Source organism: Rhinatrema bivittatum, chromosome 13, assembly GCF_901001135.1.
Source record: "Rhinatrema bivittatum chromosome 13, aRhiBiv1.1, whole genome shotgun sequence".
Lineage (NCBI taxonomy): Eukaryota > Metazoa > Chordata > Amphibia > Gymnophiona > Rhinatrematidae > Rhinatrema > Rhinatrema bivittatum.
Window position 1 is genome coordinate 83735117 of NC_042627.1, and position 27057 is coordinate 83762173.

Here is a 27057-nt window from a genome sequence, read left to right on the forward strand (position 1 = left end):
TCTGGAGGAAGGCTTGGTTAGGCTGGTAATACTGGAGCAAGGCTTGGACAGGATCAGAGTCCAGATATATATTGGAACTGAGACTTGAGTATAGGTGAGGACTGGAACTGGATCTTGAGTGCAGAGAGAGACTGGATCTGATGCTTGATTGGAGGCAAAGACTGGAACTGGAGCTTGAGTGCAGGCAAGGATTGGAACTAGAGCTAGACTAAGATAGGACAGGACAGAGCGAGACAAGGACAACATGAAACATAAAGGCCCAAAGGCAGTGTTAGGCAGGGAAGGCCGCAAGGGGCAACATATTGGAAAGGCCTAGATAGGCCACAGAGCAAGACAAGGCTAGAAGGCAAGGCAAGGATTAAGAACGCCCTTAGGCCACAATGCAAGGCAAGGAGTAAGAAGGTCCAGAGGCCACAAGGCAAGACAAGGATAAGTCTGGGTAGGCCACAAGGCAACAGTGCTAGGGCAAGGAACCAAGAGCAACTTGATGCAAAAGCGAGGAGGGTTTGGCAAGGCTGCATTATGTAGGGCTGAGGCTTGGGTGTGTGCAGACAAGGAGAAGGAGCTTGGCAAGTCTAGAGACATTCGCTGAGGACTTCTGGTGCTAGGAGGCTGAACCACAGGCTGAGTTTCATAGCCTAGATAGGCCACAGAGCAAGACAAGGCTAGAAGGCAAGGCAAGGATTAAGAACGCCCTTAGGCCACAATGCAAGGCAAGGAGTAAGAAGGTCCAGAGGCCACAAGGCAAGACAAGGATAAGTCTGGGTAGGCCACAAGGCAACAGTGCTAGGGCAAGGAACCAAGAGCAACTTGATGCAAAAGCGAGGAGGGTTTGGCAAGGCTGCATTATGTAGGGCTGAGGCTTGGGTGTGTGCAGACAAGGAGAAGGAGCTTGGCAAGTCTAGAGACATTCGCTGAGGACTTCTGGTGCTAGGAGGCTGAACCACAGGCTGAGTTTCATAGCTGTGAGGAGCTGATGGGATAGCACAGAATGGAGCTCTGAGGAGATCTTTCCTTGCAGGAAGGTGTCATAGTCTGGGTACGATGAAGCTGTGTAGCAGGTGAAATCTAACAATGTATATTATTTACATGGACTACTGTGGTACCAACCAGAAAACTCTGCAAATAAGACATCTGTAGACCTATGGTATTAGGCCTATTGTAAAGAGTGATGGGTTCGGACTCGGACCTCAAAGAGCTTTGAGTAAACCCCCCTCCATCCTTCCCCTAGTTATTTAGTTAATTTTTCTGTTACTGCGTTTATGTTATATACCGTTCTCTGTAAAGGCTATGCCTATATATCTTTTGTTATAAGTTACTTGTAAACCGGCACGATGTGCAAACGGTTGCCGGTATATAAAATTAAATAAATAAATAAAATAAATAAATAAACTGAATTACAATATAGTAAACATCTCATGTGAAGCCAGCACTAACTGCCAGCATTCAAACAGTAATAACCCTACCTTTGAAAAGACAACACTGCAAATATTACACCAGGCCCTAAAATATCACTACACCTGCTATTATGAAAATAGAACAAGCCAAGCTATTATAGATCCCTACCCAGAAATTACATGCTAGCAGAATACCTCACCTTAGTTCACCAAATACAGAATAAAATATAATAAAGTCCAGACAAAAGCTGTAACAAGCCAGACTGTTTGCAGTGCAACAATGGAAAAACAGAAACATCACCATTCCTCATTAAACATCAAATAAAATAAAAAAATATAAAACATCAATCATAATAGTAAAACCATATTCTAAAAAGAATAAATATTTCTAAACAACTGATGAATAGAACATCCAGTGATTAAAAACATATAATATTGTTTTTTAAACTTCCCAAACATTTGAAAATAGCAGACACATCAAATAACACCCAATAACTAAAACTTTGACTAAAAAAAAATCCCTGCTCTCCATATCTGGGAACTTTATAGATTCCAGTCACCCTGAGATTGTCATAGATTAGTCAGGGGTGAGAGGTATACATAAAGGGGCGGATTTTCAGAGCCCTGCTCGCGTAAATCCGCCCAAAACCGGGCGGATTTACGCGAGCAGGGCCCTGCGCGCCGGGAAGCCTATTTTACATAGGCCTCCCGGCGAGCGCAGAGACCCGGGACTCGCGTAAGTGTCGGGGTTCTCCGAGGGGGGCGTGTCGGGGGGCGGGCCCGGTCGTCGCGGCGTTTCGGGGGCGTGTCGGCAGCGTTTTGGGGGCGGGTACGGGGGCGTGGCTATGGCCCGGGGGCGTGGCTGCGCCCTCCGTACCCGCCCCCAGGTCGCGGCCCGGCGCGCAGGAGGCCCGCTCGCGCGCGGGGATTTACGCCTCCCAGAGGGAGGCGTAAATCCCCCGACAAAGGTAAGGGGGGGGGTTTAGACAGGGCCGGGCGGGTGGGTTAGGTAGGGGAAGGGAGGGGAAGGTGAGGGGGAGGGCAAAGGAAAGTTCCCTCCGAGGCCGCTCCGATTTCGGAGCGGCCTCGGAGGGAACGGGGTAGGCTGCGCGGCTTGGCGCGCACCGGCTATACAAAATCCATAGCCTTGCGCGCGCCGATCCAGGATTTTAGCAGATACGCGCGGCTCCGCGCGTATCTACTAAAATCCAGCGTACTTTTGTTTGCGCCTGGAGCGCAAACAAAAGTAGGCTATTCTCGTGCCTTTTAAAATCCGCCCCAAACTTTCTCCTCATATATAACACACATGTTCATTCTCACACAAACTCCCTTATATTTTCTCTCATGCACATGCTCACTGGCTCACACGCTCTCTCACACACATGCTCACTGTGTCATATTCTCTCTCATGCTCTCACACGTATCATCACGCAAATATTCAATAACTCATACTTGCTCACACACATGCTCACTGGCTTACTCTCTCTTTCGCTTACACAAATGCCCACCAGCTTAAATAGTCCTCTTGCTCACACACATATTCATTGGCTCACTCATTCTCTCTCGCTCACACACATGCTCAGGAAATCACAACAAGCCCGACTATATTTTTCAGTTCAACAATGGAAAAACAGAAATGTCATCATTCCTCACAAAACATCAAGTAATAAAATGTCAAAACCGCTGATAAACATCCAATAATTTAAAAAACTCACACATTTTTTTCTCGTTTTTCCCAAACACCAAATGTTTCAAAACAGCAAACACATGAAATAACACTTACAAATTTAAAATCATAGGATTAAAAGATCTCTGTCTTTCCATACTTGGAATCTCTTGGTTTCAGGTCACCCAGAAATTGTTATTGGTTTGCAGAAGGGGAGATGTACAAGCTTTATCCTCTCTATCCCACACACACACACACACACATGCTGTCACACACTCAAGCTTTCTCTCTCTCTCACGTATTTGCTGTCACATACACAAGCTCTCTCGCTCTCATACACATACGTGCAGGCTCTCTCTCATACATAAGCAGGCTCATGTACACATGCAGGCTCTCTCATATACACATACAGGCTTGCTCTCACATACACATACGGGCTCTTATACACATGCAGTCTCACTCTCTATACACATGCAGGGTCTCTCATACCGGTACATATACAGGCTCTCACTCTTTCATGCACATGCAGGCTCTGTCTCTTTTACAATACACTTAAAGGCTCTTTCTCTCTCACAAGCACATGCAGGCTTTCTCATACACACAAACACAAGCTCTTAGGTCTCCCCCTTTCTTCTTGTACATGTCTTAGGTCACTGCCATAGGGGAAGTGAGAGGAGGCCATACTGGTGGCGTTGTAGCTGCACTGTTCCTTGGAGGAGGGGGAGAGGAGATCTGCCATGACGCTGCAGGACTCTTCCAGTTGCAGTGGGATGGGCTCCATTATGGCCTTACCAAGTCGTTCTTTGGGCCATGACGGGTAGGCTCTACCATGGCCCTGCATGCCGAACTGCAGTGGTTTGTGCTCCACTATGGCCTTGCCAAGCCTTTCTTCGGGCCATGGTGGCCCCTCTTCTTTTCTTTAGCCGCTGGCTGGAATGCTGAGAAAACCACATGAGTAGAGCAACTGGCCCAATCCATCCCTGCTCAAGAGGCTCCTTACCCCAACAGGGGACAGGTTGGGAAAAAGTTATAAAAACTGCCTCCAAAAGCACCTAGCAGGAGTTTGTTTTGGATTTATTGAAGATCAGTGGAAACTCCCACAAATCAGGAGCCTAGAGTGGAAAGTGACGCAGGCTGAGGCTTGCAACCTGGTGAAGTAATTAGAATTGTTCTGAGGATTTCTATGGATTTGAAGCCTTTTTTATTTATTTATTTATTTTTATTTTATTTTAAAATGTTATATACCGACGGTCGTTGGGAACATCTCATCGGTTTACATGAAAATGGAATGCAGCGAACAGGCTTTACATAAAACAAAGAACTGAAGTGATAAAAACAATGAACATGAAGTGATAAATTTCGGGCTAACAGGGCACCGGGAAGGAGAAGAACTAAATTTTATACAAAAAGAGAACTAAGTAAACTAAGTGAATAAATACATAGCTTAGCAAGTCTCTGCTGGCCTTGGGAAGCCCACAGAATGGATGAATTCTTGACGTAAAGAGAAAGTGCGAGTAACCTCAGTGATGGAGGTGAAGATTTGGAAGTGAGAAGCTGTTTGCATTTTGTTTGGACTTGTGTTCTTAAATGCTTTTTCTCCTATCTGGACTTTGATTCTTTTGGACTTTACAATAAATGTTCTGTTTTGGAACAACATTTCTGGTGTGGACCTATAATTTGTACCTGAATAAGTTCATCTCCTCTTCGGCCTCTCATAATCTGCTAGTTGAACTCTGGAGCTGCCAAAGGGTCACCCAGCAACCCTGCAGCCACCAAAGGTGACCCCCGATGAAGGGGAGGTTACAGAAGTAAAGGTTAGGGTCTTGGACTTCAAAAGCATCAGGAGAGATTGGACTGGTGGGTAGATCCTTATGAAACAGGACAAAGGTGTCAAAAGAGCAGCAAATGTTTATGGGGTGAACTTTGCTCTCGTTTTCCAAGTGAACATTTGAGCTACTTTTACCTTGAAATTTGCTGTGGGTACAAAGTATCTGCAGACATATTCACCTACTTTTTGCATGGAAAATAATATGGGTAGATTTGAAAATATCTATGCACATTGTTTTCCTCCCCCTGACCAAAGTAGGCCTCCAGGAAAGCCTTCTCTAAATGTCTTGTGGAGCAATGGGCATGCGGTTTGCTGCACTAAGGAAGGGTAATTTTCCAGCAACTAGTTTACTTTGTAAATTGCTATTTCCTTATTGGCAAAGTAATTAAAATAGAGGAAATAGGTTATTATGATTTTGAAAAGAAGTGGTTGAAAAAGTAAGAGCAAAAAGATTAACCTTCTCAGAAAGGAGGAGGACGTAAAATCGTATCTGATAAGGCGAGGGCAGCAGGTAATGCAAAGCCACAAACAGAAAACTAGATAATGAGACTTTTTTTTTTTTTAAGATTTTTTAGTAAAAAGGAGAAAGGGCAAAGGTGAAATTGTAAGACTGAGAGATGGAAAAAGAGGAATGTGTAAAAATATTTTTTTCTGTGTTCACCAAAAAAGAGGTTGGAGTAGGTTTGCAGATAAACAAAAGGGGTCCATATGGTTGAGAGGTAGAGATCTATTTATAAAATGTATAAGCTGCAGTATCCTAGGGTCTAAGCGGTTTACAAATAAGTACTTGCATAGTTACATACAAATGATGACTTAAAATCAGTTGTAGATTCCGATAAATGAATGTGGCACTTAAGGCAAACATTTGTGCTGACAACCTTGAATAATTGTGCTTTCAAGTTTTTTCTAAAAACTTTAAGACTATTTCCTTAAGGATTGATGTTGGGCCAATCACTGAAAAGTTGCTCTCTGGCTTCTGCCAGTCTAATTACTCAGAAGATTGGGATGTCTAATAAACTTTGTCCATTCTGGTGGGTTGATAGATTTTTAATAATGAATTAATACTGTTTAGTATACTATAGTAAGGACTTTAAATTAAATGCTTTGCTGGACAGGGAGCCAGTGAAGAGATGTCAACCATCAGATCAGAACTTAATATCTTCATCACAGACCTCACATTGGATATGGAGCCCACCACTCCCTCATGTTCCCTTGCTACCCTCCCCTCATTCTCTCTTCTGTCTGACATCAAGCCCTCTACCTGTCTGAATGACCCATGTCCAATGTGCCTTATCAACAAGACCAGATCTGTAGATCTGTTCTCCTCCCTCTCAGTGAGTCATCTCCTTCTCTGCCTCAAGGAAGCTATGGTAAAACCTACACTGAAGAAACCGAACTTAGACTCCAATAACCTTTGAGGTAGATTTTAAAGCGTTGCTCGCGCAAAAACAGCCACATGAATTTTAAGAATTCACGAGAGAGAGACAGAACCTCTGTATAGATGTTGGTGTTTGAGGTAGTTGTGGATGGATCCTTGGGCCAGTGGCAGATGACCACGCCCCCGGGGGGAAGATCCCGAGAGGAACCACCGTTCAGGCTCAGAGTATGGAGACAGACACACACAAGTTCTTTTATTAAACAGTATATTGAACCACCAGAGGTGGCAGTAGTGAGCTGGAAGTGCCCAGCAGGACTGTAGTCCCTCAGCTACTAGAACAGCGATCCTGGATAAATGAGCTGTAGAGAAACTGAATATAGTGAGTAGGCAGGGTATGCAGAGTTCAGGAACAGAGCCTTGATGGTAACACTCACACAATAGTCTCTAGAAGTAGTCCAGGAGTTGGAATGAATTAGGCCCTCGAGGAGCGAGTACCTGGTTCCAGGGAAAGCTCTGAGAGAGAGAGAGTGAGTAACTCACTGGTGTAGTAGGCAGCGATGACTTCCAGGCAGAAGAAGTATTCAGCAACCAGTCCGGGAACATGGGCCCTCGAGGAGCGAGTACCGGTTCCTGACTGTGACCTGAAAACCAAAGAGAGAGCGAGGCTCCCGAGGAGCGGGTACCCCTGGTAAGTCCGAGGAGGCAGAGCAGCTTAGGTAGAGTAACCCTTGCTAACTCGATTAATTAGTGATTTTTGAGACCTTATATATCCGGTACTGCTGATGTCATCTCAGGGGGACGCCCCTGAGGTTCGTGCCATTGTTAGTACATCAGTCGGGGCCGCGCCACGCGCGCGCCCTTAGGCCCTTGTGAAACATGGCGGATTGCAGCGTCGAGCCACTCCAGAGACGTCGGAGGAAAATGGCAGAATGACGCCGCGGCAGCCAACTTTCCATTTGAGCAAGAGGGAGTCAGCGAGGAGGGCGGAGTGGAGACGTCAAGTAGCGACGGTCGCAACAATAGAGTTAGTCTGACCTTCTCTATATATGTACCACTCTAGAGGGGCACATTGAATTGGGGTGGGTTTTCTGGAGATGGGTTGGGATTGGGGGGGTATTGTAAGAGACACATTCAGAGGTAGTCATAGTAAAATTGACATCAGTAAAGAATTATAGACCTTAGTGAGAAAAAGGAGTAGATTTTAACAATTCTGCTAGCAGTGCAGTGTACAAATCAACTCTTATTGTTAAACTTTGCATCACTTATGTGAGGCTGTAGAAGTACGCGGAGCAACAGTATTTTAAATGCCATGTGCATACTTTATAAAATTAGGCGTATTTTTGGTCGTGTTGCAATATGCGCGTTATGGGAGCACGTGCGTTCCTTTCAAAATGTACCCGTTAATAACTACAGGCCAGTCTCAAACATTCCATTCCTTAGTAAAATCATTGAAAAAGCAGTTCTGAATCAGCTCAGTGAGCTTCTTCAAACCTTTAACTTTCTGGACCATTAACGGCTATTAATCAAGTTTACTTATGGGTACATTTTAAAACATAGCACGCGCGCGTACATTTGTTCGCGCACCAGGCACCAACAAAAGTACGTCGGATTTTATAAGATACGCGCGTATCTTATAAAATCTGGGGTCGGCGCGTGCAAGGAGGTGCACATTTGTGCAACTTGCGCGCGCCGAGCCCTGCGCTGCCTGTTCCCTCCGCTGCCCGTTCCCTGCCCGTTCCCTCCGCTGCCCGTTCCCTGCGCTGCCCGTTCCCTCCACCTCCCCCCACCTTCCCCGCACTTCCCCTAACCCACCCCCCCGGCCCTATCTAGGACCCCCCCCACCTTTATCTTAAAAGTTACTACTGGCTCTGGGCAGTAGTAACTTACGCGCGCCGGCGCGGCAGGCTCCTACACAGGCCGCTGTGTCGGGGCATTCGGCCACGCCCCGGACCACCCACACGCCCCCGAACACGCCCCCGATTCAAAACCGCGCCCCCTGGCCATGCCCCCGACCGCCCCTTTTTGCAAGCCCCGGGACTTGCGTGCGCTGCCGAGCCTATGCAAAATAGGCTCGGCGTGCGCAGGGGTTTTTTAAAAGGGTTACGCTTGTACCTTATGCGCATAACCCTTTTAAAATCCGGCCCTTAGGGAATAGCCACTGCTATTAATTGCATCAGTAGCATGGGATCTTCTTAGTGTTTGGGTAATTGCCAGGTTCTTGTGGCCTGGATTGGCCTCTGTTGGAGACAGGATGCTGGGCTTGATGGACCCTTGGTCTGACCCAGCGTGGCAATTTCCTATGTTATTATGACCCTTTGCAATTCAGCTTCAGACCATCCCACAGTACTGAAATAGCCTTAAGCTGCCTGGTAGAAGACCTACATTTATATCTGGCAGGAGGCAACAGACTCTTCTAGTGCTTCTGGACCTATCTGCAGCATTTGACACAGTAGATCGGCGTGCGCAGGAAGGGTTTAAAAGGGTTACGCGAGAAACCGTTTTAAAATCCGTCCCTAGGCCTTTATACTCCAGGTATTTAAAAAAACCCAACACATCATAACTAGCATTGTTCTACCTTCACTCCAATTCTCCCCAGTCTTACAGCTCTCCAAAAACTTATCTTAAACAGCGTTGTTCTGCCTGTTTTACAGTTCTCCCCAATCTTCCCGCTCTCCTGCATGGTGCGTGTTTTAGTAGTAAGGCTTTCTCAAGGAGGCTCAATCAAACCATTAAGGCCTTATGTGCTGTTGGAACTGGGTTCAGTAGCGCCAGTAGTTTCACTGACTTGCGACAGAGAGTAGACCTCAGTAGGAGAGCTGTAAGATTGGAGAGAAGGCAGAATAATGCTACTTATGATGATTGCTTTTAAGTATAAAGGGAATGAACGCCCATTTGTGCACTTTTATTCTTTAAAAGTAAGAAATGTAAAAGCATAATTTAAATTTTAATGTAAAGAATATCTTTTTGGAAGTATCTGAATGGTCTTTATCACATTTTATTCTTCTTTTCACATAGTTTTTCTTACGTTACGGGTGGTTTAGTGTGCCCTTGGGCCTCGGCCCGACCCAGACCTTCAAGGCCGAGCCGAGGGTTGATGGTGGCTCTGCATGACTGGCGGTCTACCCTCTGCCAGGCCGGCAAGCTCCCAAGGCCAACATCCGAGGATGTTGGAAGTTGAATGGTCCTCCGACCATTCCGAGCCCTTTCGGACCTGCTGCGAACAGCATGGAGCAGCAGGCCTGGCCTGAGGTTGAGGGCAGACAGAGACCTTGACACGAAGACATGATTATGAAGATTGATGCAACGGCATCACGTGGCACGAAGACTTGGGTTGATGTGACGGCATCACATGACACGAAGACTTGGATTGAAGACATGACACCAGGACTATTGAAGACGTGACACCAGGATCGATGCAACGGCATCGCAAACAAAGACTTGACACCAAGGCTGATGCGAAGACATCACGGACCAGTGGTCGATGCAACGGCATCCCGGACCAGGGTCAATGCAACGACATCAGAGACATGACGCTGAAGTGCAGACATAACGAGGAATCCAGACGAGACAAGAAGTAGGGAAGGCAGACATTGGCACTGTCTCTCAGGGCGCCCTACTCAGGCCACCCGCGGGACTGAGTCGCGGACCACCCTGTCCCACTGCGTGCCCTACACAGCCTTTGCAGGCTGGTCACGGACCACGAGGAGAACGGGACAGCGCAGGAAAGATCCAGGACATGACTGCTCGAGAGCGCAGGACACCAGTCCACCTGCAGGCCACTCCAACCTGGGAAAGACGTCGTCCGAGGGAGTCCGGCCCACAGGACCAGAAGGCTCAGGAGCGTAGAAGACGAAGACACAGGAACAAACATCCAGGAAGGCAAGAACACCAGGACATAGAAGATCATCAAGACACCAGGACACCTGGACGAGGACCTCAGGCTATGAAGACATGACGTGGCGACAAGACGAGATGAGGAGCTCCACGAAGACAAGAGAAGACCTGACGGAGCTCTGGCAGGCAGGAGCCTCCAGAGTGAAGTAACTCCGATGCAAGGCGAAGAAGAGACTGACGGAGTAGCCCTTTATAGGGCTGAAGCAGGAAGTCCCATTGAAGGTGGGGCCAGCACACTTCCTGTGCCTGGCCCTTTAAATTCAGTAGAGAGGCGCGCGCCGGCACCTAAGGAGAGAGCAGGAGCTGTGCAGGACCGCGGACAGCGGCCTGCACTGACGTCAGACGCCGAAGGAGCAGGGCAGGGCCTGAGGAGCAGGCCCTGACGTCGGCAGCGGCTCCAGCCGCTGCGGGGAGCCCCGGGGGCAGCTCCAGCTGCTACTCCGACCCGGGGATGCAGCCTTAGCACCGCGAAGATGAAAGGCAGCGTCGGGGGCAGTCCCAGCCCCGAAGAAGACCGTGGCTCCGACCGCGGAGAACAGGGGAAGCACGGGCAGTCTCCGGGCCGCAAGAGGAACTTAAAGCCGCGGCTCCGGCCACATGGGAAGGCCGACAGCGGCGTCCTGCCACTCCGGCGAAGAAAGCAGCATGGGGTGAGTGTGCCTGCTCCCGAAAAAACCCGCGGGCAGTGCAGTCATAACAGTTTTGGGGCTAACAAGTGGTTTTTTTTTGTATGTTATGATTAGAAATCTGGAGGTCCATATTCAAAAGCAATTAGCCAGCTAATAGGGAGATTTACCAAGCTGTGACAGGGTTATAACATGCATTAAAGAGTGCGTATCTTGTGATAAACGCTGTATATCATGCGATATATGCAATGTATTTGCATAAAAGCCTCCGCTATTAAAATTAGCTGCTTTGCATGCATCTGCATGCAAAAAATCACATAATGCATGTAAAGTTTTCAGCCTTGTTATTTTATCTATAGCTTTTTGGAAAACTTTATTCTACCACAGGAGTATCAAGACCCTAAAGGGGGTCCTCTTGCTCCCATGCTAGAATGAAAAGGCCGGGCGGCACAACACGATCCACCCCCTACAAAATTGACAGAAAGCCACTGGCGATCTAATTAGACCCCTTGCCCACCCCGTAGCTGCCATTTGAGGCAGACTTGCAAAAAAAAAAGTATTAAAAATAGATACAATCTGTTGTCTCGATGCCCCACCCCCCCCGCCCAAACCCCTCCCTATTAAATCTTACATCCCCATGTCCAATAGTTTTCCTTCTGCTTTAGCATCCCCTCCCCATCCCCATGAGCTTCCCCCACCCCCAGGCTCTCCCTTTCCATTAAATATAAAGGCAGGTAGGGTCACCCTCCAACCTGCAAAATATACCCTGGTGGGCGGACCCCCCACCTGGACCCCCTGACTCTGCTTTACCTTTAAAAATGTGGAGGGCCTGGGATGTCTCCTACTCCCGGGCCCGATCGGCACCATTTTCCAAAATGGCACCGACCGGCCTTTGACCCTTCCTTCGTGTATGACCCTTTAAAGTGTTGGTGGCCCTGTGCACTAGGGGCCGTCATCTCATGTTTCCAAGGCCCCTTTTCAGTGAGACATAAGAACACGGTGATACTGCCGCAATATTTTGTCAGGGAGAGGAAAAATATTGTGGAACTGTTCCCTGCAATATTAGGCCCCAGGTGGGATGATAATCGCAGCTTTCTTAATCTCGTCCTACATTAGGTGCATTCCAGCTAACTCCAATATTCAGTAGTGGGGCTGCAGGCTAAGGAGCGGATTTACGAAGGCTTTTCTCCCAAGCTGTGTATGGATGGGAAAAATGCTCAGTAAATGAGCCCCTAAATTTGCTTTCTGAAGAGAGACTGAATATGGACCTGCTGATGCCTCTCTCTGCAAATCATCACAGAGATGTTAGATTATCAATTAACTTACTTTTTCACTTAATATGTTCATAATATTAAAAACTGAATATAAATTCTAATATTTTAATTAGAAAAAGATCTTTGGACTCTTTTTTTTTTTTTCTAGAGGTCGATCAAGTCGTAAGAGCTCTCTGTGTGATAATCCAGGGGAGAAGCATCTGTAAGCATTCCCTTCCTGTGATGGGCTCGGTCTCGTGGGATTGCCACTTTTGCCTACTCATTTCATAGTTGTCCTCTTATCTGATATAAAGCTGTGCCCTATGGGAGTAATTTTCTAGCTGCTTCCATTGATGCAACGTGGTTTTTTCCTGCAGTCTTTGCACGCATTTTCCCAGGTAAAGTATGGAAAGACTGCCGTGCGTACAAAGTATGCACACTTGTACAGGTACGTGCATGGATTTCCCATCACCATTTGTGCACATACTTTTCCTCTCCTGACCCAACTCAGTGCAGCTTTTAACAACATTCAGACGACTATTATTGCAGGCAGAATACGTTTATCTGCAGAAATGACTTTCTGAAAAGATTGTTCTGGTGCTTCTTCATTTCTTTCCTGCTATATCATTGTACCCACCAAAATCTCTCTCCAAAAGCTTGTCCGGTTTATCTTTAGTTGCTCATCTCCTAATGATATTGCCTTTTTATTCCAAGGAACTGAAGCACCTAATCCTTGAGGCTGCTGATGGCTTCCTTTTTGTGGTGGCTGCCGAGACCGGGAGAGTGATATATGTGTCTGATTCGGTAACTCCGGTACTAAACCAGCCACAGTCGGAGTGGTTTGGAAGTACTCTGTACGAACAAGTTCATCCTGACGATGTGGAAAAACTGAGGGAGCAACTGTGCACTTCAGAAAACTCAATGACAGGTCAGATATCTCCCTGAATGCATTATGGAATACCTTCTGAGCCTGGGTTGGATATCAATGCCTGTGTGTCATCCTTGTAATGCCAGAAGCGTGACAGTCCTGGGTTGTTAGGTACATATTTTGCCTGCTTTGTCAGAGGTTGTTAGGTATGTGTTGGGCTTCCATTGTTAGAGATGTACCATAGCTGCATCCTCAGTCATGCTGTGGCTTCCTTGTCCAAGATATGCCATACTGGGTCAGACCAAAGGTCCATCAAGTATTCTGTTTACAACAGTGGCCAATCCAAGTCACAAGTACCTGGCAAGTTTCCAAACATTAAATAAACCCCATGCTGCTAATGCCAGCAATAAGTGGTGGCTATTCCCTATTAATTAATAGCAGTGTATGGACTTCTCCTCCAGGAACTTATCAAAACCTTTTTTTAAACCCAACTACACTAATTACCTTAACCATATCCTCTCTCAATGAATTCCAGAGTTTAATTGTACTTTGAGTAAATGAGAATTTTCTCTGATTTGTTTTAAATGTGCTATTTCCTAACTTCATGGCATGAACCTTGATTTCCCTGGTTTGCCATCTGTCACTATAACCATTAAGTCCTTGTAGTATCCAAAAGAGTAAATAACCGATTTACATTTTACTGTTCAAGTCCTTTCATAATTTTGTAGGCTTCTATCATATCCCCCTCAGCCGTCTCTTCTCCAAGCTGAACAGCCCTAACCTCTTTAGCTTTTCCTCATAGGGGAGCTGTTCCATTCCCTTTATCATTAAGGTCACCCTTCTCTGTACTTTCTCTGCATATCCTTTTTGAGATGTAGCGACCAGAATTTTACACAATATTCAAGGTGCGGACTCTTATTATCATAACTATACTGTTCCTGAATTACTACTACTAAACATTTCTATAGTGCTGCAATGTGTATGCAGGATCATATAAATAAATAAGAGACAGGTTCCTGCTCCAGAGATCCTACAATTTAATAGAGATACACAAACAAGAAAATTTTCTAGGAGAAGGAAAGAGTGGCTTAATGGTTATAGTGACGGATGGCAAACCAGGGAAATCAAGGTTCAAATCCCACTTCTCCCACTGATATTCCTTTAGAGTCCCCGTAGCTCTGTCACTAAGTCCTCTGGGGCCACAGGTTCAAATCCCACTGACCCTAACAGAAAACTCCACTCCCAGTAGACCCTTGTGGGACACTTAATCTTAGTTTTCGCTTATAGCAAGAGAGAGGCCTTGAAGGCTCATCTGCATATTTCTCCTAGAAGCCCTGGTAGAGGACACTGAGAGCAATGCAGGTTTCAGCTTCCACAGGCACTGCACACGTCCAGCAGGAGAGAACTGGAAGGCTTGTGTCTCATCACCACTTACTATAAATATACAACAGTAGTGTTGATAGACTAACAAGGAATTATTTCAAATCAAGATTCAACAAAGTGTGTAACCAGGTATTTGTAAGTAGATTAAATGTAGTGTTTTGAGTGTCACTTATGTACAAATATAAAATAAACCAATAGACTAAAGGTATAATACTTTAGATTAGTTTTATCTGCCCTACTCTCTTAGAAATTTAAACTCCTAATAGCCCCAACAAAATTAAGATGCATTCAGTAGTCCAGCAGCAAGAGGAGTGCTATTCACTCTTTTGCACTGAGTGCCACAAGTATGATTATCTACCAGTTAGGTTGTATGTGTGCACTCGGTGAAAAGATCGCCTAGCCCTCAGAGAACGAGTCCAGTAACTGGAGGCTAGAGTGGCAGACCTGGAAGAGCTAAAGGAGACAGAGGTATATAGAGGACACCTTCAGTAGAACAGTCCCACCTCCACTCACACAACCCCTGTGCTGTCTTGGAAGAGAAAGATTACCTGGAAAGAGAAGATGACATTGCTATGCCTGGAAGCAAACATGTAGCTAGAACCTGTTCCTAAGGTGATAGAAACATAGAAATGATGGCAGAAAAAGACCAATCGGCCCATCCAGTCTGCCCAGTAAGCTCCCACACTTATTTTCCCATACTTATCTGATTCACCAACCACCAAGTTCAGACCCTTGTTGGTAACTGTATGAGTCAAATTTCCTGCCACCCCCTGCCATTGATGCAGAGAGTAATGTTGGAGTTGCTTCAAAGGTGAGCATAAGGCTTTATGGTTAAGGGTAGTAACAGCTGCATCAAGCAAGTTACCCCGATGCTTGTTTACCCAGGCTGCACAGATCAGTGCCTTGTTGGATGTTGTCTGAATGTAAATCCTCTTTTCCACATTGATCCCTGCCGTTTAAGCAGAGAGCAATGATGTATATGCATTAAAAGTGCTGTATCAGGCTTAATTGGTTAAGGGTAGTAACCACTGTAATAAGCAAGCTACCCCACACTTATTTGTTTACCCAGATTGTGAAGTTCAGTCCTTGTTGGTTGTTATCTGAATTCAAATCCTCTTTTCCACATTTCCCTTTGCTGTTGAAGCAGAGAGCAATGTTGGAGTTGCATTAACCGTGCAAAGGCTTATTGAGTAAGGGTAGTAATCACCAGGTAGTAGTCTTCATTCCAGGAAGCCCACCCCCATGGCTTTTCTCTTCATTCCCATCCTCTAGCCTTTATGGATCCACAGTGTTTATCCCATGCCCCTTTGAAATCCTTCACAGTTTTAGTCTTCACCACTTCCTCTGGAAGTGCATTCCAGGCATACACCACCCTCTCTGTGAAGAAATACTTCCTGGCATTGGTTCTGACTCAAATAATGACCCCTAATTCTACTAATTTTTTTTCCATCGTAAAAGGTTTGTTGTTGACCATGGATCATTAAAACCTTTCAAGTATCTGAAAGTCTGATTGCCCGCTGATCTGCGCCAAGAACCCTGCCACCGAAAATTTAAACAGAACCTAAAAACATGGCTGTTTAGAAAAGCCTTTCTTTGAAGGATGGGAATCATGCAATTACATACTTCGCTTCTCAACCTACTCCTGATTCCTCTATTCTACCTTGCCTTTTCCCTTTCCCACTGACTCCCCTTCCTCCCTTACTGACTCCCTTCCCCCCCACTATGATTCCCCCTCTCCCTTACCCTCTTTTCCGTACAAATAATTCCCTTTTTGTTAATATTGTTACACATATGTATTTGATATGTATACTCCTAGTTTTCTGTTAATTTTAGCACGTTGCTTTTTCCATCTATGTTCATTGTAAAGCCTTTGGCTGAATTACTGTTAGCTGTAAACCGAGGTGATGTGCATTACGTGCCGCGGTATATAAAAAACTATAAATAAATAAATAGTAAATATCACCTCTGCTCCTCCTTTCCTCCATGGTGTACATATTTAGGTTCTTCAATCTCTCCTCATAAGTCATTTTATGAAGACCATCCACCTTTTTGGTCGCCCTTCTCTGGACCGCCTCCATCCTGTCTCTGCCCTTTGGAGATACAGTCTCCAGAACTGAAGATAGTACTGCAGGTGAGGCCTCACCAAGGCCCTGTACGAGGGGATCATCACTTCCTTTCTCTTACTCGATATTCCTTTCTCTATGCAGCCCAGCATTCTTCTGGCTTTAGCTATCGCCTTGTCACATTGTTTTGCCGACTTCAGATCATTAGACACTATCATCCCAAGGTCTCTCTCCTGCTCCGTGCACATCAGCCCTTCACCCCCCATCAATACAATTCTTTTGGATTTCCATGCCCCATATGCATGACTCTGCACTTCTTGGCATTGAATCTCAGCTGCCATATCTTCGACCACTCTTCTAGCTTCCTTAAATCCCGTCTCATTCTCTCCACTCCTTCCGGCGTGTCCACTCTGTTGCAGATCTTAGTATCATCCGCAAAAAGACAAACCTTACCTTCTATCCCGTCCACAATGTCGCTCACAAAAACATTGAACAGGACCGGTCCCAACACCGATCCTTGCGGCACTCCGCTTAACACCGCTCTCTCTTCAGAGTAAGTTCCATTTACCATCACACATTGTCTTCTGTCCGTCAACCAGTTTGCAAGCTAGGCCACCACCTCGGCACTCACTCCTAAACTTCTCATTTTATTCACAAGCCTCCTGTGCGGGACCATATCAAAAGCGTTGCTGAAATCCAAGTAGATGACATCGAGCGCTCTTGCTCGATCTAATTCCCTAGTCACCCAATCAAAAAAGTCAATCAGATTTGTCTGACAGGACCTTCCCCTGGTGAATCCATGCTGTCTTTGGTCCAGCAATTCTTCTGACTGTAGATAGTTCACTATTCTTTCTTTGAGCAGAGACTCCATTACTTTTCCCACCACCAAGGTGAGGCTAACCGGCCTATAGTTTCCAGCCTCCTCTCTGCTCCCACTCTTGTGAAGCGGCACCACTCCCGTTTCTAGAGATCTATTGAACAGGTCACGCAGCGGACCTACCAGCACATCTCTGAGCTCTCTCAGTATCCTGGGATGAACCTCATCAGGCCCCATGACTTTGTCCACTTTTAGTTTTCCTAGCTCTTCCCATACATTCTCTTCTGTAAACGGAGTTACATCTACTCCATTCCCCTCCAGTTTCTTGTTAACTAGTGACGGTCCTTCTCCAGGGTCTTCTTTTGAACACCGAACTGAAGTATTTCTTTAATATTTCTGCCATTTCTTTGTCTCTCTCCACATTGATCCTTTTCACCTTTCAATTTCACTATACCACTTTGAACTATTCTCCTTTCTCTGATGTATCAAAAAAATGTTTTGTCACCTTGCTTTACCTCTTTGGCAATCCTTTCTTCCGCTTGACTTTTTGCTGTCTTGATTACTTTCTTTGTCTCCCTCAGTTCCACCAGATGTTCTTCCTTGTGCTCTTCCCTTTGGGATCCTTTATATTTCTTGAACACTGTTCATTTAGCTTTTATTTTGTCAGCCACCTCCTTTGAGAACCAGATAGGTTTCATTTTTCTCTTGCTTTTCTTTACTTTTCTAAAATATAAATTAGTCGCCTTGGTAATTGCTCCTTTTAATTTGGTCCACTGTTGATCTACATCTCTCTTGTTCTCTCAGCCTTCTAGTACTTCCTCCATTTCATCTTCCCCATTTCATCAAAGTCTGTGTTTTTGAACTGCAAAACTTGGGTCTTCGTGCTTCTTCTCTGTATCCTATTTGTGATATGAAACCATTCCGTTTGATGATCACTGATGCTGAGGTGGGCACCCACCCGGACATTAGAGATGACATCTCCATTAGTGAGCACTAAATCGAGTATAGCTCCCTCCCTTGTGGGTTCCATTACCATTTGTTTGAACAGAGCCCCTTGCAGGGCATCCATTATCTCTCTACTACTGTTAGATTCTGCAGAAGGGATTCTCTCCAGTCTACATCCGGCAGATTAACATCTCCAATAATCACTACTTGACCCTTCTTTCCCATCTTTTGGATGTCTTCAACCAGCTCTCTGTCAAGTTCTTCCATTTGATTTGGAGGCCTGTAAACCACTCCAATAAAAATGGATGCCCCATTATCTTTTTTTAGGTCGACCCATAGTGCTTCTTCTTTGCCCCATCTTCCTTACAGCTCAGATGCTTGGATATTGTTTCTGACATAAAGAGCCACTCCTCCTCCTTTCCTGTCCTCTCTGTCCTTCCTTAACAAGTTATAACCTGGAATTGCCGTATCCCAATCATGAGATTCCGTGAACCACGTCTCCGTGACAGCAACAACATCCAAGTCTGCCTCCACCATTAGGGCCTGCAGATCTGGGATTTTATTGCCCAAACTACGAACATTTGTGTTCATAGTTTTCCAGCTTTTCTCGTTCAAGTTACTGCTTTTCTTTGACTTCTTTTGTGACTTATTTAGTTGAGTTTTGTTATCCACTTCATTCTTTTCCATTGCATTTGAATTTGGGAGGTGACATTCTAATTCCTTTCTGCCACCCCTAGCATCTACTTTAAATGCCTTATGACATAGGATTTGAATTTATCTCTTAGGATCCTTTTTCCTGCCACAGACAGATGTAAGTCATCTTTGACAAAGAGCTTTTTGTTGTTCCATCCACGGCCCCAGCCCCCAATAAATCCAAAACTTTGTTCCTTATACCAGGATTTGAGCCATGCATTGAAGTTATTAATACGGCTTAGCCTCTCCTTCCACTTTCCATGAACAGGTAACACTTCTGGAAAGGTAATGGTTGTCACTGTGTAACTAATCTGCTTCGCTAGAGACTGGAAATCTCTCTGTACCGCTTGGATGCTGTTTCTAGCAAGGTCGTTGGCTCCCAGATGGATGATAATATCAACTTTAGAGTCTTTGCTTTCTTCTGTGAACACTTTGACTGTTTGAATAGCATTTCTGCTGGCCGATGATCCTGGGAGGCTTTTAACTGTAGTGTTTCCCTTGCTTAGAATTCCAAGTTTAGTGCCTCTGATGACTGAGTCACCCAGCACAATGAGCTTTTTCCTTTGGTTACTGATTGTATTATGGAAATTCTGTATGCATTGGGTTTCTTCTTTCTTTTCAGATAATACTTCAATCTATTTTGCAAGAATTTATTCAGTATTTAATACAGATAAGGTGTTGTGTACTTGTCACTTGATACAGTGTGTGTCTCCGCATCACAGGTCTAATTCTACCAGAGCCAACTGTAATCCCATTGTTTTTTTAGTTCCTTAATGCCCTGTGTGAGGGGGGGGGGGGGGGTAGACTTTTGGCCTAACAACTGAAAATAATGGGTGTCTGTGGGTCACAGGTCTTATCCTACCTGAGCCCACTGTAAACCCCTTTTTCCTTGACTTTTTGTTTTTCTGTGGTAATGGGGAATTAATTTCTGAATAATGTAAAGTGGGTGAAACTTTCTTTATTGCTGCTAATTCAGCTTTAACTTCAGCCAGCTCCTTTTTCAAGGAAGAGACTTCTGAACAAATGGGGCAAGCCCTAGGTTTCCAGTGATTTCCCTCAAAATAAAGGCTCCACAGTAGTTACATTGGATAGTCCTCATTTTGGTAAATTTATTTGCTGGATAACACCTAAGGAAATACCAAATTTCTAATTTATCTTGTTGCCAATTATGTATTTAGGCAGACTATATCAGAAAAACAAATCTGTGGGTGGGTAGAGAGGCAGGGTAGGAGGAAGTTAAACAGTTAACACTTGGCCAGGGCTGTTCACTGGACACTGTATCTGCTATTGATTTTGAACAGACCCTCCCCCAGATTTGGCTAACTAATTTAAGCTTTTTCCTTAGCTCTCCCCAAGAATATGTACTTATAGCCTTCTCCTTCAAGTTCAAAGCAGACTGAGGACTTGATTGTCCCCTGCAATGCACTGAGTCAGCTGCCCCAAGCTGTTTAGCCAATCTCTTTTTGTTTTGTTTTTTTTGCGTAAACAAACACACAGCAATTTAAAGCAGCAATATCAATATCTAGAAAAATATACAGATAAGGCTAGCACTACACAAAAAAACAGAAAATTAGAACAAGCCCTCTAAAATAAGGATAAATTAAACCTATTCCTTAGCTCTTTCCAAGAATTTGTATTTTTAGCTGTCTCCTTCAAGTTCAAAGCAGAGGGCCTCATTTTCCAAGCAGTTTACCGCGTGCGATAAATTCACAAATCGCGGACAGCCTGTTGCAGGAGAGAGAGAGAGAGAGAGAGAGAGAGAGAGAGAGAGAGAGAGCGAGCCTTCCTATAATGCCTATGCCCTAGACAAGTATTTGTATCCCTATGGGAGGGCCACCTAGTAACTCGAGGTGGGGATTAGGTATGAGCGTCGGGGGTTGGGGGCCACTTTCGCATTCCACATGAGACGTACGGAAAGAACAGTGGTCTCTAGTGAAGATTTGCTGGCCGTCGGAGTGAGGAAACTCACTCCAAGAGGAGATTTGGGCAACGTTCTCTCCACCTAGCTTGATGGACACTCTACCTGGGCAACAACAAGCTAGGTGGAGAGAATGTAGCCCAAATCTCTTCTTGGAGTGAGTTTCCTCACTCCGACGGCCAGCAAATCTTCACTAGAGACCACTGTTCTTTCCGTACGTCTCATGTGGAATGCGAAAGTGGCCCCCAACCCCCGACGCTCATACCTAATCCCCACCTCGAGTTACTAGGTGGCCCTCCCATAGGGATACAAATACTTGTCTAGGGCATAGGCATTATAGGAAGGTGCTCTCTCTCTCTCTCTCTCTCTCTCTCTCTCTCTCTCTCTCTCTCTCTCTCTCTCTCTCTCTCTCTCTCTAGGATACTGAAACGGGCTGCTGGGAATATCGTGCACCGCAATAAAACAACCAATGAATCATCGCGGTGCACGATGTTTTCGTGATTTGCGACTCCAGTTCCGCGAATGGCAAAAACATCGCGTGCGGCGAGGTTTCCCCATTGGAAAATGAGGCCCATAGTGATATAGTATCCTCTCACACCAAGCATAAGTCTCCGGGGGCATGTGCCCAGGAGGGAAAGGTTAGGATGGCCGTTATAGTTAGTGATCACTTATTAGGAAGGTTGATTGCTGGGTGGCTGATTGATGTAGGATCACTTGGTAACTTGCCTGGTGGTGATTCTACCATAGATGACTCTAAGGATGTTTACAAATTACTAATAGCATTCTGTAATTTCATTTTTCACTTCTTTCAACACTCTGGGATGTATATCATCTGGTCCAGCTTGTAAATTTGTCTTATTACATCTTCCAAGTTCATTGAGATTTGTTTCAGTTCCTTTAAAATGTTATCTTTAAATATCATTTTGCCAAGGACAAGCAGGATGTTAGTCCTCGCACATGTGGGTGACATCATCAGATGGAGCCTGGCACAGAACTTTGATCTCAAAGAATCTAGAGCTCTCAGACATGCCCTACTGAGCTTGTGCCGCTGTAGTTAGCACCCTGCCCGCTAGGCAGAATCCCTCAGTTTCTTTTTTTCCGTGGAGCCGTGTGGTCACAGTATTCAGCTTTGCTCTATCCTCACAGTGTTGTGATTTTTTCGGGAGCTGCAGCTGTTTTTCTTTTTGTTTCCTTAAGGTAGCTTTTGTTTTCTCATTTTATTTTCTCTTCTTTTCACCTTCTGCCAGCTGCATGGCAGGCCTTAGTCACTGTGCAGCCTGGCAGAGTCTAATTTTACTTCTTAATACATAAATATTGCATCTGCAGGTTAGTTTCTGTGTCCTCTCCTTGTTCTGGTGCTGATAGGATTGATGGAACGCAGTCCATGAGTGAGCCTAGGGACTCGCCTAAGTTCTATATGGGCAGGAGTTCCATGTTTCACCATTTTATTGGCATCGATGGGAGGCATGGACAGTGAAGGACTAGAGGACTGCACCATTCCTGTGGGGGGAAAAGCTCATCCTCCTCACATTCTAGGGAACTAGTCTCCTTGGGCAGGAGCCCTGGACAATTAAGCCTTCCCTCTTTTTTGCCAATGCTGGCAGTGCAGTCTCCTTGTGAGAGAGGGTGAGCAGGAGCCTGGGTAAGCACCGTTGCTGCTGCCTCTTCAGTGCCATGCCTGATAAAGGTTGTCCATGCACAAGTGTGCCAATGCACTGATGGTCTGATGTGTGAATGTCAGGACCACGTCGGAGACCAGGACTGTCATCGAGGTGCCAGGGTGCCCTTGATGCCATCGAGGTGTGGGACCGCCAATGACGCCATAAGGGCCACTGAGCACCATTAAGCGTGGTGCACGATATCAATTGCCCTGGCTGGGAGTGGGAGCCCATTTGTGCCGTAGGTGTCGGCAGGAACCATCATGTGCTGTAGATGCCATTGAGCCAGAGGAACAGCACCGACCTGAGCGACATGGAGTGCCATAGCTTCGATGCAGTGGAGTAGTGGCACCAACCTTGAATGACGCAGTCTAGACCTCGTCGGGGACCAGGACTGCCATCAAGTGCTATGGTCACCCTCGATGTCATTAGAACCACTCTTATTGCCATTGAGGTGCATGGCCGTTTTTGATGCCATTGAGAACCATGGAGGCTATCAAAAGTGTTTCCTGGCAATGTCGACAGCAGCCGTAAACAGCAATGTCAAGCACCATCACTACCAGGGAGCACTGGGATTGCCATCGAGTGCCTGGTCATTCTCAAGGCCATCGATTATTGGGGGCAGGAGTCCTGAGAGCCCTTGAATGCCATGGAAGTCCTTGGCTGACAACAGCCCTTGATCCCCAAGGCACTTTGGAGCACAGAGGCATCAATATGCACCATGGCCCAGTGCTGTCGAGGCTATGGAGCATTGGGGGTGCCAATGAGCCCCCTTTGCGGTGTCCGGAAGGTGTATCTTTGATGGTGTAAGGCCATCGGGTGCTGAGGGTGCTGATGCTCTCAGGTGGCTGGAGCCACCATACAGCACCAAAGGCACTGGGATTGTAGGGCATCAGAGGACATACGGGTCTTTGAGCACCATCAATGCTGTTGAGCACCGGAGTTGCTATTGAGGATAGCATCAGCCATTGGCACTGGAATGGATGCCATTGAGTTTGCAGCATCAATACTCTCGGGCGCATAGCTGAGCTGAGGGGAACCATCAAAGGCCCTGGCCATCATCAGTTCCTTTGGGCATTGATGCCGCATGTTGGTGCTGCAGGGCACCCGGTGGCGCATCAGTACTGCAGGGCCTTCACCTTTGGATATCGCTAGACCATCGATGCCACTGACTTCCCATTAGTGCCACCAACCGTTGGACATTTTCGGCCTGTAGTTTTCACTTTAGTCATTGGCGCCTTTGGGTAATGTGTTTGTTATGGGTACCACCTGGATTTCATCTACTGCAGACACCTGGGATGCCATCCATGGCACTGCATGCCATTGAGCATACCAGGCACCTGTGGTATGGTCAAGCACCATCTAAGCCCTAGGCATGGTGTCATTGGTGCCATAGATACAATCCATTGCTTGTGAGAGCCTAGGAAGCCATTGGCATGGGAGTGCCATTGCCACTGTGGCATCGGTGGACACAGATGCTGCAGGGCACCACTACAGAGCACCATGGACACCGTCTGTTACCATGGGCTGCCCTTCCACCATGTGTGATGGAAAGAATGGTGAGCCATTCATGACCCCAATTCAAGGGCTGTGCTCAGCCTCGTGGAGCATTGTCAGGTACTGTGGTTACCATGGGAGTAATGCCACCACCAGAGATGACCATAAGAACCCCAGTGATACTGGGGACACTGTCATCACACTGTACATGCTGACTCCATTAGGAATTAGCACAACAATGGAGTGCATCATGTGTGGTCGGGTATGGCGGGGAGAGTCTAGTCCAGGCACTGACTGGCGGCATTCTTTCTGTTGGTGGCAAGTATCTGGGGCTCCATCTTTGCAGGTCCATCACCAGACTGGAGCCTCGATTCTTTTGAATTGGTGCATCTATTTGTAGGCCAGGACCTGCAGGTGTTGGTGGGTCGGCAGTGGTGATCATTGGACCATTCTTGCTGGTGCATAGATTATTGTGGTGGCCTATCCTATTTGACTGTGTGGCCACCTGCGGCTAATTTAGTCGCTTATGAACTTCAGCAATTGTAGCCCACTCTCCCCTGGAGAGTAGGAAGGTTTTTCGGGTTCGGGAGGCCCCAATTCCCATTGCTTTCCAGACCCTTCAGAAGGAGGAGATACAACTGAGTTTTCCAGAGGTGACCCTTATGGTTTCCTCCTTGAACTTTGGGCTGGCCACCCACCCCTCATTCTCTGTTTCCCAAAAAAGGGATTTCATTATCTTTGACTGGTAGTCGCTCGCTGTTCCCTGCAGGATCCGAGAACAAGTCGGGTGTCAGTGCTCTTTCCTAGGTCATCCTAAGCCGCAGCATGTCTGTTTCATGAGGAAGTTATTCCAGATTCACTCTCCCCTTCTGGGCAGCTCCCTGGCAAAGATTAGGGATTTTTCCCACACGGAAGTCACACTTTTGATACCTACTGAGCATAATGTGTGTTTCTCGCGGATGACTGCTCTTGTCAGTCATTCTCCCATGCAGGATCCTACCTCAGTGAGAAGAGTTCTGGTCCATATGCATCCCAGTTGGCAGGTATGCCTGTTAATCTCTTGCCATATCTATGGCTGCATGAGTTAGGGAATGAAGGATCCAGGAACAGAAGTACTACAATTTTGATGCTGTCTGCAGGCAAGGAGGCCCTGGTTCATGCAACCATTGTTCCACTTACTGGACCACATGATTTATTGGGGAAAGTATATATAAAGTGCCGAATTTTAAGACATATGCGTGGGTGTACATTTGTGCGCGCAACCCAGCGCGAACAAATGTACGCCCGATTTTAAAACATGTGCATGCAGCCGCACGCATATTATAAAATCCGGGGTTGGCACATGCAAGTGGGTGCACACTAGTGCACCGTGCACGCGCCGAGCCCTAGGGGAGCCCCAATGGCTTTCCCCGTTCCCTCTGAGGCCGCTCCAAAATCGGAGTGGCCTCGGAGGGAACTTTCCTTCCGCCCCCCCCCTACCTTCCCCTACCTAACCCATCCCCCAGCCCTACCTAAAACCCCCCTAACCTTTATTTTACAAGTTGCGCCTACCTCCAAGCAGGCATAGGTTGTGATCCCCCAGCCTAGCGGTCCTACGGAGTCCTCTGGCCATGCCCTGGACCGCTCACGTCCCGCCCCTTTTTTCAAGCTGCAGGGCATACACGTGTCCCGGGCCTTTGCGCGCGTTGCCGGGCCTATGCAAAATAGGCTCGGCGCATGTAAATCCAGCTGGATTTACGCACGTAGGGCTTTTAAAATCTGCCTCAAATCTTCTCAAGGCACACTTGTTTTCTCAGGCGTTCATGAATGCATAGTCACAGGAAGAGCACACTGAATAGCTGATGAAGTTCGAGGCCTAGTATAATGGAGTTGTCTCTAAGATTAGCCAGTTTAATCTCACTGTTGTTATTTTTATTTTTATTATTATTTTATTGATTATAATTATTTTTGTCTGTGTTTCATGAATTGCTTTTTATGAGTTTATTATTCATGTTGTTTATGTTAAACTGCATAAGAATTTTGATATGCAGTATATAAATATTTTAAATAATTAAATAAATAAAATGATACTTAGGCCAGGTTGTTGGGCAGTCTGTTCCACCATCAGACAGACCGTGCCCTGGTACCCTTTGGGTTGCCAGGTCGGTAAAGAAATGCTTTTTCTACAGCTGTTCCACTTGTGGCGTCCTTGCTTTCTGTCTCGTGATGAAGACTTCTGGTTAGGTTCACTCTCAATTTCAGCCTTTCCTATTATGCTGACAGCATAGTGGCTTTTTCTTATCCCTGCAGCCCCAGGGTCGGCCTCCTTATGTTCTTTGCTGCTTTCGACTTCAGGTCGGAATGTCGAGGGGACCGGGGGAGAAAAGCTAGGGCATTTGTGGTATATCCTCATATATATCTGCAGGGATCGTACACCACCTTTTCTGTTTTTTCACCAAGTTCTGGCCAATACTGACTTTAGCTTTTCATACTTCACTGGGTTGACGAAAGTACCTCCCTGCTCACCTGAGCTGTCCTGTGGACAGGGTGGAGTGTGGGTGAGCTTTGGGTCTAGTGTAATTCCCTATTCGGGGGGGGGGGGGGGGGTGGTATGCTAGTGATTCTGTTCAGGGATTGCCTTTCATCCTCTGACACTCTTGATGTCCATCCTGGGTGGTCAGATCTGTCTGATACTTTGGTAGATAAGGTCTGCCACAGACCTGGCCCTTGTTGCCACTTCTTCTTCCAGGTATTGCTTGGGTTTTTCTGCCCATTGTGCCTATCGGCCAATCATTGGGCGCGTTTCTGAAATACATTCTGTCCTTCAGATGCTAGTGGCCCGCAGTTTCTTCCAGGAGGGCTCTCTGGCCCCAGTTGGATTTTTTGGTTGTCTTGTGATACTGAAGGGAACTGTGTGGTTGTTGTCCAAGAGTTCTTCTCTTGATTGATTTTCTAGGCCTTTTCCTGAATACAGGAGGATTTAGATCTACTTTGCTTGTCCAGATTTGCTTATCTGAAACCCTGACTGTAATATTTTCACGAGGCAAAGTATGCTTCTCGCTGGACTTCACATCACAGTCCTTCCTTATGCGCCTCTGCTCAGTCTGTTCTTTAGTTTTCTTTTGTAGAATCCAACTCTTTTCTAGCCTAGTCTTGTTTTTGTGTTGGTTGCCTCAAAGGCATCTGGGAGAAAG

At 46.2% G+C, this 27057-nt stretch overlaps 1 protein-coding gene across 4 annotated transcripts in view; it reads left to right on the plus strand.

The window, feature by feature from the left end:
- The window catches only part of ARNT2 (aryl hydrocarbon receptor nuclear translocator 2), a 251764-nt gene that overhangs the window by 78011 nt on the left and 146696 nt on the right, over positions 1 to 27057 (plus strand). For all 4 annotated transcript variants that reach the window (XM_029574575.1, XM_029574576.1, XM_029574577.1 and 1 more), the window contains one exon: positions 12757 to 12970. In XM_029574575.1, the coding sequence (XP_029430435.1) occupies positions 12757 to 12970 (214 nt within the window). The remainder of the gene's footprint in view (positions 1 to 12756; positions 12971 to 27057) is intronic.